The following is a 19586-nucleotide window of genomic DNA, read 5'->3' as shown; positions in this document are numbered from 1 at the left end:
GCTAATCAAAGTCCCATTACCATTATTTTGTTTTCTATAGAATTTTATATGTGATGGGCGAATATGTTGACACAAAGGAATAACCCTTAGCTTTGCATGAAATGCTCTTGTTTTCTTGGGAAACGTTTTATGTGACAAGAAATGGAGCATGCATTTTTCGCGATTTCACAAAGTTCCGTGTCCGGGGCCCTCCTGCATGCAAAATATTTTTTTCTCATGCTTGAGTATTTTCTCATGTAAGCCTAACAACGTATTATGTAAAACACTAAGTAATATTTATTTTGTTGTCTGCTTATTCTGGGAAAAATTCCTAAACATTTCTCTACCCGCTACGAAAAAGCCACTTTTCAGCTCAACCTTCACGCAGGATGTATCGAGAATTGATCACTGAAAAAATATTAATGCGCAACAAAAATGTGTCGTGTATGCAGGAGGGCCCCAAACATGGAACTTAGCGAAATCGCAAAAACGCTATTCTCCACCTTCTGTCATATACGATTATGGTCATGGGACCTTGATTACAGTTCTTATATCAACATGTCCATATATATGTTCGTATTTTTGTCATATGTCAATGTGGTTAAAGAGCCGGACCCCGTCTCTCTAGCGTCTCTTCGTCTCTACAGTGGTGCAGATATTAAAGTGTCGGGCCCCCTCACTGTAGTGTAGATGTTAAAGTACCGGGCCCCGTCACTGTATTGCAGATGTTAAAGTACCGGGCCCCGTCACTGTTGCATACTGTAGTCACTACCTTAAAAAAGAGGTATCCACTGCAGAATGAAGGTGACGAAGGCCTCTCCCTGCAATTGCCAGTTACCTTTGTCCTGCGCCACCCGATTCCAATTTGCGCCTGTGAATTTTCTGCACTTCCCTTCTCATGGCACCCATTCTGTAACCCTAATGGTCCACAGGTTATACCTACAATAATAATAACCTATCCATTACATGGTCTGCCCAGCTCCATTTTTTTCTCTCAATGCCAATTAGAATATCGTCTATCCCCATTTGCTCTTTGATCCACATCACTTTCTTCCTGTCTCTTAATTTTATGCTCAACATTCTTCATTCCATCGCTCTTTGCGCAGTCCTTAACTTGTTCTCGAGCTTCTTTATCAACCTCCAATTTTCTGCCCCACATGTTAGCACCGGTAGAATGCATTGATTGTACACCTTTCTTGGGCCACTTTTCTCTGGTAAAAAAGTGGTAAGCTTCCAGTCATAATCTGACAATGTCTGCCATATGCACTCCAACCCATTTTTATTCTCTAATTTCCCTTCTCATGATTCAGATTCCCTGTGAGTAATTCACTTAGGCAAAGATACTCCTTCGCAGACTATAGAGGCCGACTGGTGACCCTGAACTCATTCCCTTGCCAGGCTATTGATCAGATGGAAAGCACACTCTGTGCAAATGAAAGGCGTGAGTTTGAATGACACTGAACAGTTTCCAGATCCATTTATACTGAAAGGCGACTCGTTTCAGTACTTGGAAAGATTGGTTTCGCTTTGTAGACGATCACAAGTAAGAATACAGGACAGGCGCAAACTAACAGCTGAGGTTTATTCGAAGAAAACACTTAAATATCAGACCATGCCAGCGCAGGCGCATCAGGGTATCAGCAGACGAAAAGAAGAAAAAATGCATGGGTAAATGACGTTGCTCCCGGTTTATAATTGATCTTATTATAATTTATCTTTATAACGTCATTTACCCATGCATTGCTTAGATCATAAATGCAGGCCTCTGCTCAACCAGGTTAAGATCCTGCGCAAGTGCAATAACGAAAAAGCACGAGAACTTCTAGAGGCATATTGTATAAAAAAGAAGGGACAAGCATGCATCAGTGACACATCGGTCATGCTTTACAATAGGGAGGCACGTTTCCTAGATAATATGTTTAGCTGAGTCATACCATTGGTTTTTTCTGATTTTGTGTTTTTTTTCTTCTTTTCTGCTGCTGATACCCTGATGCTGCTGATACCCTGCGCTGGCATGGTCTGATCTTTAAGTGTTTTCTTCGAATAAACCTCAGTTGTTAGTTTGCGCCTGTCCTGTCTTCTTACTTGTGATCGTCTACAAAGCGCAACCAATCTTTCCAAATACGATGAACCAACTTGCCCAACAACGCATTCTGCTAAACTTCGTTTTAGTACGGATTCCTAGCACAGCAGTGCAGAGTAAGGGAGCGCATGTCTCCGAGTAAAGGAGCGAGAAGGGAAGGCTCCCTCCTTGATGCTGCGCTGATGGCCCCGCTTATCTAAATGGCCTTGTACTGTCTGAAGGAGCAAAATTTAAGGTGGAGAGAAAGCAATTAGCTCGCTTCCACAAAGACGGCAGGTGTGTTTGCCAGTTTCGTGCCTAACAACAAGGTAGAAGTGAGGGGTGCTTTACTTGTCGTGGACAGAGATGGTCGCCGCAGCAGCCTAAAAAGTTCTATGTGCCGAAAAATCTCTGTCGAGAGTGCTACGTGGAAGGGGGGGTTGCACCCCCCTCCCCCGACCTGCTACTGAGTTTAACCACACATTTACTTTGGAAGACCAGCACCAGAAGCACCGTTGGGACATTCGATCCTGCCTCTCCTACACCCTATGCCCCTGACTCACTAGTCTGGCTTTAAGTACCTGTTGCCAGCCCTGGACTTTCACCCAAGCTCATCTCCAAGTACCAGGGTCCCTAACATGTGGTCCATCAAATGTCTCCGGTGAATTATACAATAGAACCCCTTGAGCCACCTTTGGATAAGTGGCAACGCGAAAACGTGCATATCACTGCCGCTGGCTAAAGCCTTACTACAGAATACCTGCTTTACTTCCTTACTTCAATGGCAGCATTGAGGCCCAACCACTGGCATGCGTCGGCAACCTTCGGCTTGCGCCAATGTATCAAGTGTGTATAAAGCGTCGGTCGTGAACAGGGTGATGTGTGGTGATGCGCAGAGATTTTACCAACTACTCTAGCAGCGTCTCGTGCACCGCGTGGCTCCCCAGACTTCACATCTGCACGAAAGTGACGTCACTTAAATACATTTTAAAACTTCTGCCAATGTGACTACTGCCGATGCGTAAAGGTGAGGAAATGTGCCTTCTGGAATCAAATAGACCTTGTGTGCTATATACATACCGGTGATGAGTGCCCTGGAGATCCAATGTGGCCGAGCCTCTGCATGCAGCTGGTGGAGAGGCCAGACCCCCATTATCAGGGCTTTTAGTGAGTTTCTGTAGACTCAAGAGATCTTGGTCAGGTCTCCAGGTGCCGCATTTCCAGCTTCGAAAAGTGGGTGGGCAAAGCAAATACAAGCAAATGCTTCGAAATTCGAAGCATTTTGCTTGTATTTGCAGGCTTCTTTCACACTCAGAAAAACGCTGTTATGTTGCAGGTATTGAGCAAAAGAAAGCTGTATTGAGAGTTTTTCATGTTGCTTTACAATTTTTTCCTTGACACTTTTAATCTGACTACAATAGTTGACTGATTATGTAATTAGCCAGAATGCAAAAAATAATCTGAGTATCTCGAAGTGATGGAAAACATTACCTTGATTCTATCCAGTTGCATGGCATTTGCATATTGTTAAAGTTTGGCTTAAGCTACGTGGGACACCCTGTACATGCTCAAGCTAGGAAGCATAATTATATCAAATGTGAATCACATCATAAGCACAATTGTTGTGTTGCTAATTTTACTCCTTCTTCCCCAACGTGGAATGTGGAACAAGTTACCGATGTGTGTTGTGGAACATACTGATCTGTCTCAATTCAAACAAACTCTGGACGGCTATCTGTGCGAGTGCGCCGCCTGGTTCCAATGTATTCTGTGTTTGTGATTACTCCACGTTTTTTTTCTTTTATATTTCTCCATAACCCTCTCTGTAAGGACCCTTGCAAGAGGGTTGACAGTATTTTTAAATAAATAAAATAAATAAAGATGGGCAAATACATATGGCCCCATCTGTATCACACATTTCTGCTTTCTTTGCTAAGTTCCTATGTTATGAATTAAGAAAGTAAACGCAAGGTGTACTTTAGGAGGAATTATGTTTCCAATGAAGATTTCAATCCCAGGAATGCTTACTTCCACTACTGCAGCCATGTTTTAGGCCAAGCCACACTCGAAATATGCCGAACCTTCCATTTCCGAGCACAGCCATCAAGTTACAGCACCCTTTAAGAATATCTCGAGGATGGTGGGACCGTATTTCCCTCTAGGCCATATCCTAAGAAACCGCATGGGTGAGGGAGTCAGAAGCCTTTCGCTGCAGCGGAAAAAAAAGTACCTGCTGCCACAAAATATAAATCAACTGGTTTATGTATAGGAAACTGTGCGCTGTTGATGTTCAGAGCTTCTTTTTCGAATGATGAGACATGTGGCGGACGAGGTGCCCCTTGTGTGCAAAGGATGCACTGCAGTGCACGCAGGGAAAGGGACGCTCTCTGGTGTGGTAGCACAGATGGCGTGTAAGGTGGCTACTCTGCGTAAATGCTTCCGGGCACAGATGGCACTGGTAGGGGCGCTCGCCCGTATGGCTGAGCAGGTGATGCTTCAGGTGGCATTTCTGAGTGTACGTGTTTGGGCAGAGGTGGCACTTGAAGGGGCGCTCGCCTGTGTGTGGGCACAGGCGGTTTTGCACGTTCGTCCTATACTTGGTCTTGTAAGGGCCCAGCTGGCAGGAATGTTGCTGGGCACTCACGGACAGGAGAGGCTGATCCTGCGCCAGGGACCCTGATGGCAAGGAAGCTGCAAAGCCCCAGGGAGCTTCTTAAAGCGATGCACAACAATGTGTCACACACTTGAAACGGACAGCACGACACCTGGCATTCAAAAAGAAGGATCACAGCAGTTGCAGGTGAAGTATGCAATAACCTCGGACTATCCAACTCATTAATTACAATTGAAGCAACTGTGCACTGACAAGGTAGATGTCTCACACGAGTTCTTTTCCATCTCTATATATGTTTGTTACATCAAAAAGTGCTAATAATTAATAACATTGATGGGGGAAAACTAACATTGCTTATTTTTATTGCTTATAGCAAGGCATTTGATTATTTAAGTCATCAAATTTTAATAAATGAACCAGAGGGATATGGTGTCCGTGGCGTGGCAAGTCAGTTGTTTCAATCTTATCTGTCTGCAGGGATGCAGTGTGTTGCTATCGAAAAAGACTGCTCTTCCTATAGGGAAATTAAATCAGGAGTGCCCCAGGGTAGCGTTTTGGGCCCAATTTTGTTTAATATCTATGTAAATTATATTGCCGAAATAGTAGGTGAAGCATCCATTGCACTATACACCGACGATACGAGCCTGCTTGTCTCTGGCAATGATCTTGATGATCTGCTACAGAGATGTTGGAGATCTTGCAGTATCCTTCGCAATTTGTCGAATTTGTCTTATAATAACGCTCTAACAATTAATAGCTCCAAATCAAAGGCCATGTTATTCAAGACAAGAGGCAGGCAGTCTCATTTAAATCAAGAATTATTCTTGGATGATGTGCCCATTGAAACTTTGACCAAATATAAAGTATTGGGCATTACGTTTCCAAAGATATGAACTCGACATATCACATTGAACTAGTTATGAAATCATTGTCACCTGCCGCAGGTGTATTATCCCATTGCTGTCATTTTTTTCCGGGGAAAGTAAGGTCGCAGATATAATATGCCTTGTTTGAATCGCATCTGAATTATTGTGCGCTTGTGGGCTACCACCACGAAACGTAATCTTCAAGCACTTCAACTTCAAAAACAAGCACTTCGACATGTAGCGAATGTACCTTATTTTCTTTCTACTGTGCAACTTTTTTATAAATATAACATAATACGAGTAACTAACCTTTATGAATACGGGCTACTGTATTATTTTTTTCTTCGGCTCCGAAAATTGTAAAACCTTTTTAAAACATGCGTCACGACTTGAATGTGAAAGAAGTGATGCGCGCACCCGCAGCGAAGGCAGGTGGTTAGTACCATACAGGTGCGCAAATCATCTTATGCAGTTGCTAAAAAACACACTACCTTCACTGTTAAATTTGGGAAATAAAATGTTATCATAAGTAGCTCAACTCGAAAACAAATTAGAGCGTATTTTATAAACTTATTTTTTGAAATGTGATCTTTATAATTAATGTAAATGTGACCCATTGTAACTACATCCTAATAGATCAGTGTTTCATATGTTGACTCACTGCTGCCATGCGACGGGCTTCAGGCACATTCAAGCTGTATGTCACAGCTTTTCACCTGGAGGACCCTCAACAAAGTTTGTTGGAAATAAAATACTTGATTCTGAACTATCTTCAATACATACAAACCCCTGATCGCAACACAAAGAGGTAGGATTTGGCATGCAATTTAGATACTATGTCTAAACAGTCAGAATTACCTTGAATACTTAAATGTGCATTAGCACTCGCCTATTAAACCAAGCATTACACATTTTTTTTTTCATATAAAAGGATTTATTCAATGCAGCCCAACAAAAGCATCAACTGATGTTTGAAAACATGAATGATATATGCACATGAAAGAAATTAGTATAGAAGAGCATGAAAAACATGTGAAACTAAAGAAAAAGGATAAACACCGCATTTGGGCCCTTTATTGGGCGAACCGGTGCCCAAAAAGACAGGCTACACTCAAAGCACAATGATAGTGGCAAACACACTCGGTGATCGGTGAAACCTGATCAGCGGGGTCAAGCGTGTTGGCTATTAACATGAGTCATTGAATGTTCCAGATTAACTGCTGGTTCCTGCGTGTCTTCCGAGAGTATTACACAATTCGCTTCGCGCACGCAGTTAGATGACACAAGTTTCGGTGGCAACAGACAGCAGACTTCCCACACTAAGCAATAACATTTGTTAGATGGTGAAAAGCAGTCACCTGAGAAAGACAAACAAGCACAGGTGTCAAGAGGATTAGCTTATGCTCGACCACAAGCTTGATGTTTTAAGGTCGCGAACAAACGGTGATAAAACATTGCACTGCAGCTTGTGAACAGCTTGACAACATTACAACTGCTATAATGGATTAGCCTGTACAAAAACAATGTGTAATATGTCAGTCTAGCTGTATTATTAAACAAGAGGTTGTTATTAAAACAGAAGAACTTGATCTCGGAAGCACAAGTATTATAACAAATGTGAACATTATCTCCAACGTGGTGATAAGTTTGTAAGAAACAACACATTTGGCACATACATCTGTATCCCGGTCTGAATTAGACCTATTTCTTTGCTAACTTCTTTCATTATATGTAATTTAGATAAATTTATTCTCACAGTTACTAACACATTTTAGGCCAATCCTCATTCATATATGATATGCTGCAGCAGAGATGTGAAGTCACATGAAGGCACTTTTTTTAGGAAACCAGATACCTCTCAATGTAGTTTTGTAGTCACCTACTGCCATTAAAGAATCGATCAATTAGTTAATCTACAAAGAAAGCTGCAAGCCCCAGACCGTTAGGGCTTCTTCCCTGCATGACAGGACATGTGGCCGGAGAGGCTGCTTTGCTGCGAGAAGGATGCGCTGCAGTGCACACACGAAAAGGGACGCTCTCCCCTGTGGCAGCGCATATGCCGTGTCAGGTGGTCACTCTGAGTGTATGCCTCTGGGCACAGGGGGCACTTGAAGGGGCGCTCGCCTGTGTGTGTGCACAGGTGTGTCCTCATGCGGGACTTGCGCTTGGTCTCGTAAGGGCACAGCCGGCAGGAATGCAGCCCGCCATGCACTGACACGAGAGATTGGTACTGCTCCAGGGACCCTGATGGCAAGAGACCCGCAGAGTTGCAAGTGGGCACAGGAAAACAATGCGAACAATGCGCCTTATGTCTGACAGAACTAATGTGCGAAACCTGGCAATGAAGAAGAATGACCCTACTTGTAATCAAAATGCATGATAATCTTGGACTAGCCAACCCACGTATTGCCGCCGTGGCACCAGTGAACTGACGCAGTACATGTCTCACACAAGTTCCTACTTCTCTGTTGACCCTTCTTACGAAGAAGAAGAGAAATGAGATTGCACTTTTGGCAGCGTGTCGTGCATTACCTCAGCGAAAATGCATGAATATGGAATAATTACATCTTCCACTCTGCTTCTGTGCGACCAGCTGCCAGAAATGCAACTGGGTTTTTGCTAACGTACTATGCTCCATTCGTAATGAAAAATATGAATTGGTGGAATGAATAATATAGCTGGCTGTAAGAACTGTAACTAGCATATTAAGGAACGAAATGAATCTGTGTGTCCAAGTTCACGGGCCACAGCTACCTAAGGACTGCCCATGTTGCTGGCTCTTCGTGATACACGGCTTCCCTAGAGGGTAAAAAAAATTCACTCATCTGCCAGCATTGTAGCACTAACCTCCAAGGAAAGAACTTCAGCTCTGGAGAGTCTGCACAAATGAGTACTGCTCATTATACGGTGACAAAGGGAGTAACACCGCTTGGCATATAGCAAGTTTCTCGCACATTACCTACAATCACCCCAACTTGCATGCAAACTTACGCTCACCCTATTGCCCACGTATCAAGATTAAGTGAATGGGCACACACTTGAATCAATGTGCCAAAGCATGGGTGACGACAACTACACCAACATCACACTAATGTTCGAAGCTGAATGTTTCACAACCATCCACACAGTAAGCGAGTGACTAGTGATAACACATATTTGTTACAAGCTATTACAACATACAGAACATCTACATTACAAGCCTTGAGCCCAGCAAGAACAAATCTATTGCAGCTGAGCACACCCACGAGCGATCAGGCAGAAAATCAACAATCCGATAGTGACTGCCCGGGGAACATTACTGAGTCACAAGCGCAACAAGCTGCTGCTTAAAAGTACAGTCGACTCTCGTTACAACGGACCCTGATAATCCGACAAAAATTGTCCGTTTTATTCAAAGTCAGTAATATCCGAAATAACTCACTTCTGAAACTTTCGTCGCAATGTCTAAAAACTTTATTGCAAAGCGTGAGTGATGAACTTCCAAAGTAAAACACAAACAAAAAAGTCGCAGTTTCGCCTGAAAGGCGAAGCATTGATTGCGATCTCAAAATAGGCAAGGCAAGTGCAGCAGCAGCAGCGAGCGAATTGACCTTTGTGCTGTCTCTCACTTCAACGTGAGCTAAACGTCAAAAGCATAGCACATATGGAGGTACCGGCATTGGGCGCACTTGGTCCACATCGCAGATCGCTTTCAAGATACATCCCCCCCCATCGTGCCTCGCACGCAAACGAAGGTGGCACATTCCCACCCTGCCTTCTTCCCTCGCGGGAGCGATATTGAGCCGCGATCGTCGGCTGACCCTCGCAAGTCAGTTGTCAGTCCGTGTAGACGGCTGAAAGTATGTTTTACATGCCCAATTCTGCAAAAAAATTGCCGCTAATATTGTCTGCTGTAACCTATAATCCATTCGGTCCATTAAAAGCCAACTTCGTTGCAATAAAATAGGTAGAACAAGCTAAGGCTGACATACGGTCTGTCGTATCCGAAAGTCTGTTATATGTGTGTCCGTAGTAATGAGCTTAGACTGTAATTACAAAATAAAGAATGAAGAGCTAAATACACCGATACAGATTGAATTCATAAGTGGAAAGTTAGGATAGCTTGGAATACATTTTGAGCCCTGTTTTTAATACACGCACCGTATAAGCTGCTCGTGCCGTTTGGACGGAGTGTAACGAGCACCGAAAGCGCTTACATGTTCTTTGAAGCTGTAGCCAAAGTTTTGCGTGTCATCCACCCTGTCAACTTTTTTATATCTGCCAAAACAGAGGTTTGCAGAGACATATTGGCGTCATGTAGATTCATTGTAAACACAGAAACAACAGAGGCAGCTGAGGCAAGCAATGAACATGTCACCACGTGATCAAACATGGCAACACCCAAGGTATCACCGTGAAAATGGTCAATACATATGTAACTATCCTGAATAAGTACTAACTCTTGCTGGCAATACATGTACGCTGGATTTGGCATGCCATTTTGATATTATGTTCAAATAGTCAACTTACTTTGCATATGTAAAACTGCATTACGGGCGCCCTTTGACCTTCCCATGCCCTTGCGCAAAAAACACCATTGTTCCACACTACATTATGCACTCATCCATTAAGCTAAGTATTACATGCTTTTTTGCACATAACTTATACAGTGTAACACACACACAAAAAAAAAAACAACATCAACTGACATTTGAACACATGAAGCATATGAAATTAAAGATGAATATGAATGAAGGAATGTATTATAAAAAAAAGGTGAAATTACAAAGAAGTATGAAAAGAACATTTCTAAAGGCTAATTGGCTATCATGTCGAGGAGAATACAGCCACATTTCTGTAAATTAAAGAGAGGATTCTCTCTTTCTACTAGTGCAATGCAAGCATTTTCCATAATTCATTTCCATGATCCTTTTACATTTATCAGCAAAAGCAAAACGAAACTACAAAAACGCTCAAGGTGTCCACCATTTGGTCTGTGATTGACAAAACCACATACGCAAACTATTCAACAGAGCTCTGAAAACAGCTACAATTCCCTGCTAGCGTATTTGCAGTCTTTTTTTCTTTACCTTGATAATTACATATCAGTCGGTGCAACAAGACATTATTGTTTTTTACGAGTTGAGTAGAATGATAGGTTAGCAAACGAATTGGCCATTACACTTGGCGCAGAGAAGTGAACAGCATTGGTGGCAAAACGTAAGCATTCATATATTCGTTATAACATAAATAAATCCTATGTCAAATTGCTACGTTGAGTAAATGAGAAAACAAATGGATGCTTTCGGAGGAGACACTGGAGAGCTTGTTTCCTCGTAAAGTCCAAGCAACACAACTTCTTGTATGTTATGTAGGAGTCATGGACACGTCTGTAACAATACAGAGGTAAGTGTCAAAGCAAGCACAAACAATAGCAACACAGACAAACTTTTTCCCATTCTAGCGACAAACACATTTAAGCCGGGGGCACAGTGCTACAATTAATATATGAAGACTTCATATATGTATTACGAACAATAATTCATGGATTCATGCCAAGCGTACTTCATAAGACTGGAATATATTTTTGCAATGCAAGCCTACTGCTGTTTCAAACACAAATTTCTATCCACCCATAGTCTTGATCAACATGGCTCATTCTCCAAACACCAAGCGTCCCAATGCCTCTGGCAATGCTGATTCAGCCCATCAAAAGTTGCAATGGTTACCACTGGTGCCACTGAAGGCAACATTGATGTCCCACTCCTTAGGAGACACACTGGTACTCAAAGAAGAATAAACTGCTGTGACTGAGCTCGCAGCCTGCACAGAAACACTTATCCATGTCACTGTTATTCAATTTTTATTTCTGTTAGGACTTCTGATTTATTTCATATGTCAAAAACTTGCATTTAGAAAGATAACTTGTCATGTTCAAATGCAGGAGACTACAGCACCAGTTGCAGCCTATGCGAAAGCTTCTTGTATTAGCTGGTATTAACTATCACACTATGCTTGTTAAAAGATGCTCTGTATGCATCACAATACCACACAAGAATTACTTTTCACGGCCAAAGCACGGCACAATGTGATGCACAGCATGTCCGATCATGTGCAGGTGTTACTGTCACAACGTGGGAAAGCTAGTCATGAGGACACACCTGTAGCATAGGGAGTGATGAAATATACAGGTTTACAGAGAACAAAATCCCTGGCAAAGCCCTTCAATTCACGCAGGTTGCAACATTGCTACAGTATGTTTCATTGGCTCGGGCCCAACTTAAATGCACCACATCTGTTATTTGTTCCACTTGACCATATTCTATTAAAGTCTAGTGTGCACGCAACAGTTCTAAGTTGGTCAGAATACCCTAGCTGTGGCTTAAACCACTATTATTGACGATGCATTGCTTGGTGTCTTAAATATAGTTTATCACTATCGCTGCTATGTCTAATTCTTGTTATCCTGCGTGTATTTTCCATAGTGGTTTATTATGCTTATGTCGATGTAAAACAGATTCACCAATCGATGTGAGAGCATTTTTTCAGCCCAATTACCTCTAAACTTGCAATGATAACTTTAGTAAGCATGCTAGAAAATAAACCCAAAAGGCTTCTCATTGACTCCATTTTGCTGAATGTAACATTTTCTTCAGAAGAGAACAGGCCGCACTATGATAACCAGCTTGAGTGTACATGAAACACCTTCCAATCATAGTCCTACTCTTGAAATTGGTAGTCGACATGCAAGAGCTCTCGTGTGGTTTCACATTCAGGCGTAAAAATATGCACCCACAAATGTTAAGACCTGCTTTTCTGAAAGGAGCATGAAGGCTGTATACAATAGAATCTCGATAAACAGACCTTTAAGAAACTGGATAATGATGTTCCAATTAGCAAGTGTACCGCTTGCCGAGAAACAGGTGCAGTAACATATGTCATAGGCTCTCTTAAATCTGTTAGATATGTCAAGCATATATATGTAAATATAGCAGCAAATTAATTCCATGGTTTGGGCAAAGTAGACAACTACTGGATTGACTAGGCTATGCTAGTTTCTGTTTTGAGGAGGCACAAATGAGATATCAAAACTTAGCTCTTACTACTTCAGCCAGTCGGCAAATAACATGCAGTCATATAGTTGAAATTCAAAGAACCAAATGGTACACTGTTGGCCATTCGAAATTTAGGCCCTACTTGACACACCAGTAACATTTTGTTTTCCATGGTCAAAATATTCAACATTACTTAAAGTGGAGTGGACAACGCGAACGAAAAAAAGGCACTTCTCCCAGTCATGAATGTCTGAGAATTTCAAAATTATTGTCGGATCCAGAAATGTTGCAGAGGCTCTATATGAATTTATTGTCAGAAATTATTGTCAGATCCAGAAATGTTGTGGAGGCTCTATATGAAGGCTAGCCTTTGCTTCGTGTTGTCGACAAATTCGACTTCGCCCTGCCATCTGCTAGCCGCCTGGTTAGCTCAGATGGTAGAGCGGCTGCCCCGGAAAGGCGGTGGTCCCGGGTTTGAGTCCCGGGCCAGGACGAATCTTTCTTTAACTATGAGGCTTTTCTTTCGAGGAACCCGTATGGGTTTCCTTTGTAGCAACTGCTACGAACGGGTGGATGTCTGATTTTCCCTTTATTTATTACTTCTCTCCACCTTGCGGGTTTCCACAGAACTACTACGTCAGGCTCTATATATATAGAGATCAGCCGATTTGGTACCACTGTGTAACATTACATGGACCACAAGTTAAGACCATACTGAACAGCTCCCTTTGATATAACTTAATTTAGGTTTCACTTCTGATGAATAAGTCACCAAGTTCTTCAGTCAATTGTCGCAGAATTTCAGTTTCCTGGCCCTCAAGATAACTGAATCCATAAATTGGATACATACTGTATTTACTTGTGTAATGCTCATGCTCATATTTGTCAGAGTTTTATTTAGTGCAGGCCTTGCATGAGGCAGGTTCATTGCCACTCACTGATGCCTCAAACTGTGATCACTGCTATGAAAAATAATGCAAACCCAGGAGGTTGACTATGAACACATTTACAGTCGTTGACCAGTTGCCTGAACACTGACAGTAATACAAATATCTCCAAATAATCAGGCACGAAGAATACTAATTGCGATAGTAAGATTCATTAAGCTTTTTTTTATGACATTGAAACCACAGAAAGTTTGTTTACAGACATTCACCGAGTGTTTGTTGTGCTGCATTACGGTAAACGTTACTTGAAATGCAGTGATGCCCGCGGCTGCAGGTGCATTTCAACCATTTCATTTTCATCCATCACTAAGTCCGATTTGCACGACGGGTTGTTGTGAAGTACAGATACCGCACACTACCTTGACTCCGCAACTATGTCACTCTAGGTTGTGCTTTGCAAAAAACTTGGGAGCTTTATTCATGCCCACACGTGAGCTTCCACCGTTCTGTCCGCAAAGCTCCCACAAGAACTTGGTTGGCTTTTGTTATAAATGTTGTCTGAGTGCCCCCACAAAAACAAGCTCTGCTACACACCCTCAGCCGCTGCTTGAGCTTATGGACATACTCTTCTGTGACGCTTAGTAAAACAATTATTTCCAAAATTTTGCACTCCAAATTAGGTGTAGGGGCCTTACACAATACTGCAATTGTGCAGTTAGAAGTCAAATCGCTATGAAATATTTTGTGTTTCCTGGACTGGAGCATCCATTTGAGTTCGGTAACATTTTTTAAAGATAGAAATGCAAATCAAATGTCACTGCCTGGACAGGCCACTGAAAAGGAGTCAATGCTGACAAGTGGATTCTGGCTGCCTTATTCATATTTTATATTCAGTAAAGATTGAATTTTTAACACTTGCTTAAAAAAAATTATCCCGCATATAAGGAGCCATTTCTGAGGAAGCCGTGCCGTAGAGAGTTTTCGATTTCTCTGATAAACCAGATTCATCGGGTTATAGCGCTTTTGCCAGTTGTTAGCAGTTCTGGCACATTTCTTCTGAAATGATTGACATTGTACTTGCCTGAGCGCAAGCCTTTTTTTTTTCCTTGTGTTTATATTATGATAATCAGAAAAGTTGCTTTAAAAAGAAATCCAGAACTTAATGCAATCAAAGATAGTATAATATGTTTCTAAATTTAAATAGAGTATGACATGAAACAGCATTTAAAATATTTTTAAGCACCTAAACAACATTAAGAAATTATGCAGATGATAGTGGGGCTTAGTAAAATGCCAACATGACTTTCTTGAATATGACCACAGATGATGCAGTGTCATGACTTTTATTCTGAACAGACAACTACTCGTCCTCCTATCGCACTCACAATAGGAAGCAGATATCTTCCACCTAGGTCCTTCATTGCCTACTACCTCAATGGTACATACAGTGTGTGGTGCCTTTACTGCACATGGATTTTTGTAGTTTGACTAGGCTACACCTACTACAGTATAGCAGTAGCACCTACTAGCAGTATACACCTACTAGTAACGTACAGCTACACACTCATTAAAATGCACTAAAAGACAGTACACTCATTGTACGGCATAAACAAAAAATCAGGAAGGCCCATCTCTTGGGCCACTCCAAAGTTATACAACAGAAACCGGAACGAAGCATATTATGGTTGCTAGAAACACAACATAAGCACCATACATGCAAGACACATTAACACAAGTACATGAAACATTTTTACAAAACCAACATAAACATTACAGACCTCCTAAACATTAAATAGATTAGAATTGGGAGTGATACTAAGTACATTGTTCAGTACTATGGTAATGACAATGAATATCCCTAATGCGCAAAGTGAAAAAAAAAATGCAATTCAAGGAACCAATGCAGGCTGGAATGAAGCAGACGATGGTTGTTAGAAACACAGCATAAGAGCCACACATTCATGGGCACATTAACACAAGAAAAGTATACGAAACATGTTTACAAATCCAACATAAACATTGACCTCCCAAAAATATAAAAAGTTGCAATGGAGAGTGACACTAGGTACATCATTCAGTACCACGGTAATGACAATTAATGAATATCACTAATGTGCAAAGTGAAAACAAATGCAGTTCAAGGAACTAAGTTAGCAATTGGGAAATAACACACAATGCAACAAAGTATCATACTTGAAGTCAGACAACACAGTCTTTTGATGGATCCAGAAACATCCCATCTTTGTGCAGTAGCTGCGACCCCTTGGATTCACTTAATCACTTTTTCTTAACACGATAAAATTCAAGACAACAAATGCAAAACCATGCACTCCTAACATGCCAGCACAATAGTGTAACAATAACTGTAATGTCAAAGGACACTGAAGAGAACCACTATATCTGACCATATCTACCATGACAAATCACCCTGACTTCTCGTTCATGATAATAATTTGAACAAACCGCTATTTCAGGTAATTCAATGTAAGCTAATCAAAGAAGGAAATGCACTTCATGGTGCGACAATTGCAAGTGGGAACAACAGGTATGTTTCAGTGTTTCTTGCACCTGTTACTTGGCCAAATTAGCATATGGTCTAGTCAGCACAATTTTAGCCACCGATCCCCACTTGTCCTGCTAAGTATCTGCCAAACCATTAACGATTAAACGAGCAAAGCATCCGCACTACAAGGGCTCTTTCTTGCTTGTGTGCCACTCGTAAGAAAGTTCCGAGAAGTAGGTGTAAAAATTCCTCTCGTAAACAACTTTTTCTATAGGCTTTCTCAACCAGGCAAAAAAAAAAGTATAGTTCATAAAAGCTTATTAGGTCAAATGGAAAGCTATAAGACTATGAAGGACACTATGCAAGTGTGCTATGTGTTATTGCACGAGGACTGAAAGCAAGGTGGTATAGAGGGCGCAACTAGATTATGTTCACACTGTAAACCTGGGTTCACCCCCCATTGCGCACAGACAAAACATATAAAGTACACATATACTCTGGCCATAGCCAAATAAATCTTTATAATGACAAATTAAATCTATGAGGTGTCTTAGGAGAAACACCTCTACAGTATAAAACCTGAGTAACCTTGACCTTCATTCTACTCAACAGGAAAAAAAGGCGGTTTACAAGACAGGTTAGGCAGATAAAGAAGTATTCTTCAAGGCTCGGTTCCAAATTTAAGCTGCCAGTACATGCACTGATATAATGTATCACACCTGTTTGGCAGGCTGCGGAGAGAATGTCTGTGGCAGCAAGTTTTGAGGCAGGTCGTGCCCTGGTAGCTATTGCAACTCTAGCTGTAGCTTCAGCTATGGTCATGGTTGTGGTCCTGCTTGTCGCCTTTGCCAAAGCTGTGTATGCAGCTGTGGAAGCTTGGTGGGCATGCACTTGGACTCTTTGAATGAACCAGTGCTCAGACGTGGTCTGGAAGCTGCAAAAGCATTGGCTGTACCTGCGTGAAACGTCCAGTTGGCAGCGTTTTACACATGCCAGAACGTAACACCAACAGAAACTTTAAGTGCTAGGCAAAGCACAGACTTTTTCCCACAGCTGATAGAAGTCTTTTTCAACACCTTTGTGAAAACTGAGATGGTTTTCATTACAACATACTTGCTTCTGAAAAACACACAGACACATTCGTCATGAATATGTGCTTGCAAGATTGTCAATACTGACATAACAATAAATGTATGCTACCTGGATATTCACTCGTATTCCTAAAACTTGCAAAGAGTTGTGTAGTTAACACACTGATCATTCTTGTTATTAGCAAACACCCAAACATCAGTAAATGAATGAATAAATGCTCTGAGCAAAGCAGTTTTGTGAACACAGGCCTTGATTTTCCGTAATATCTATTGCCACATATTCAACTTCTAATTAAAGAAGGTATACAAGCAGAACAGACTTAAGAAACTTTCCTGCATTTTCAGGAGCAGCAAGAAGTAAGCTGCTCATTTCGAAGGAAAAAAGGAATTACCCTTCTATAAGCATGTAAATTGTTCTTAACGAGAGACAAGTGGTAAAGTAATAAGTGATTTTAAATATTGTTTATAATTACCCTGCACATGCTGCATTTGTTTGTTGTTATCCTGCACAGAAAAGTTGCATTTCACAGCCTTCCAACAATTAATGCAAGCTGTCTGATCATACCTCATCACAAAGGTAATACAAGCCACATCAACGTCATCAGACGCCATTAAATAAAAATTAGGTTCTATTCATGAGAAGCAAATGCAAGCACCTGGTACAGCAAGCAATTTCAACACTAGAAGCATGTAGAAAAAATACCAGGATGTTACTGAAGTTTCGGGCAAGTACCGGCCTCCCTCGGAGTGAAGGCCGAAACGACAGTAAAATCCTGGAGATCCAGTGATTCAACATTTCACTGTGTGTGTGTGTATATATATATATATATATATATATATATATATATATATATATATGTGTGTGTGTGTGTGTGTGTGTGTGTGTGTGTGTGTGTGTGTGTGTGTGTGTGTGTGTGTGTGTGTAGACACACACACACAGTGAAACCCCGTTAAACTTTAGTTGGCCGGAGCTTGGAAAAAGTACGCACTAAACGGTAGTCACCGTAGTACTGCTTAACCGAAATAGCATGAGACCGCCCTCTTACCTGTCAAAAACGGAAGAGAGAGTGCGATGAAAGAGGAAAAAGCGTGCAGTATTTATTTACTTTGCGCGACAAAAGTGTGATTTTCCTTTGATGCCGCGGCGGCCTAGCAGCGACGACAGCGGCCTCAAACTTACTGAAGCTGCGAGCGAGCTTTTCAACCAGCCCCCTCTTCTCGACAAGCACTCGCATTGCAGATTCCTCGTTAGTGTTGCATATTATCCGTGCGTGGGCGCGGTAGCGTTGCAGAAGTTGCGGGGCACCTTTCCAATGCGGGGTGCTGTTCTCGTCGCGACGATTGCATTCATGACGCTGACGTAACTCGCAGCTTCTGCCACTGTCGGGCCTGAATCGCCCGTGCTGTCGCTTTCCGTGTCATCCTTATCACTATCCCTAGGCGACACTTCGGCAAAACAGAGGCAACGATGGCGAAAAGTCGAACCTCGCAGCCGACATCTCTTCGCGGTCGCAGCAGCACTGCCGAGCAACTTCTTCACATTCCAAATGCCAGACACCGTAGTCAACAGTAGACCCATGTCGCGCGTGTCAGCGCCGACTTCTTCGTGTCACCTTCGACAGCACGAACGGTATCTAATTTTTCTTCTATGCTGAGCACCCGGAGTCTTTTATATCCGAGCTTCGGCATGACGTGCGAGTCCTCTCTAACACCACAGAACACCTATCCTTACACGACGCCACAACGCCAACGCTCTCAGCCATAGAATCTCTCAGCTCTCTGGGACGGCCATAGAATAAAGAACCAACTTCGACGGCCATAGGAACGGCGCCGAAGTGATGTTGATGTTGATGTGGCTTCACGCGCAAACGCACAGGACGCTTGGAGGCCGTTGTTCAGATCTCTGAGGCTTGTTGTTCTGCCGGGCCGCCCGATGGAGACGAAGCACCGCCGTATTTGTGCGACGAAAAGTGAAAACACTACGTGTTAACCGGCACGTACGCAATAAGCTGGTACGGTTTATGCGGATACAAAACACATTATGTTCAATGGCCGCTGAGTCGGGGATTTGGCTTTACTTCAAAAACGAAACTACTGTTTAAGCAGGTGTAAGGTTTAACGAGGTTATATATATATATATATACATATATATGGAGTTTCGCACTACATTACCTAGAGGGAAATCTGGCGCTGCAGCGCTGTGGTATGCATGGGAATGCCGGTATATATATATGAGTACGTGTGCGTGAGCGCACGCTGTACTGGTCACCGGCCTATGAGGAGCCCTCACCACTCCACTGAACGGAATTAAAGCCCTAGCACTGCTATGGTGGAGCAATTGGTTCTTTATTATATGAGTAGAGCCCCTCCCTCCACTCTCAACGAAAATATTTTAACAGCCATGTTGATCTGCTTGACCCCGACATCGTCACGGCCATGAAAGATGGGATGAAGGTGAAAATTGACAAAAGCAGCACCGGTAAAGAGCCTGGAGAATAACCAAGATTTCGCAGCTGACCTTCCCGCGAACCTCTTTGTGGTATTATTGTC

The 19586-nt window shown here is 42.2% G+C and overlaps 1 protein-coding gene across 4 annotated transcripts; it reads right to left on the bottom strand.

The window, feature by feature from the left end:
• Positions 1 to 3210: 3210 nt before the first annotated feature.
• Positions 3211 to 19119, bottom strand: LOC142557119 (uncharacterized). 4 transcript variants are annotated; one of them, XM_075668740.1, is made up of 4 exons: positions 18522 to 19102; positions 16665 to 16900; positions 7439 to 7765; positions 4612 to 4732 (listed from the first exon to the last, which is right to left on the bottom strand). In XM_075668740.1, the coding sequence occupies exons 1-3, from the start codon at positions 18533 to 18535 to the stop codon at positions 7464 to 7466; spliced, it is 552 nt and encodes a 183-aa protein (XP_075524855.1). In that variant the 5' UTR covers positions 18536 to 19102; the 3' UTR covers positions 4612 to 4732; positions 7439 to 7463. The 4 variants fall into 4 exon arrangements, with proteins under 4 accessions (XP_075524851.1, XP_075524855.1, XP_075524852.1 ...); XM_075668736.1 differs by lacking the exon at positions 7439 to 7765 and having other exon boundaries at positions 3211 to 4732; positions 18522 to 19057; XM_075668737.1 differs by lacking the exon at positions 4612 to 4732 and having other exon boundaries at positions 4753 to 7765; positions 18522 to 19100.
• Positions 19120 to 19586: the final 467 nt, after the last annotated feature.

The sequence above is a fragment of the Dermacentor variabilis genome, chromosome 9, assembly GCF_050947875.1.
Source record: "Dermacentor variabilis isolate Ectoservices chromosome 9, ASM5094787v1, whole genome shotgun sequence".
Taxonomy (NCBI): domain Eukaryota; kingdom Metazoa; phylum Arthropoda; class Arachnida; order Ixodida; family Ixodidae; genus Dermacentor; species Dermacentor variabilis.
This window is presented reverse-complemented; position numbering and strand designations above follow the sequence as displayed.

Excerpts from the sequence above, each read along its gene's own strand:
- LOC142557119 (XM_075668736.1), bottom strand. Across the intron at positions 4,733-16,664 it reads CTCCGCAGCCTGCCAAACAG|CTTCCTTGCCATCAGGGTCC; the intron begins GTGTGATACATT and ends GGGGCTTTGCAG.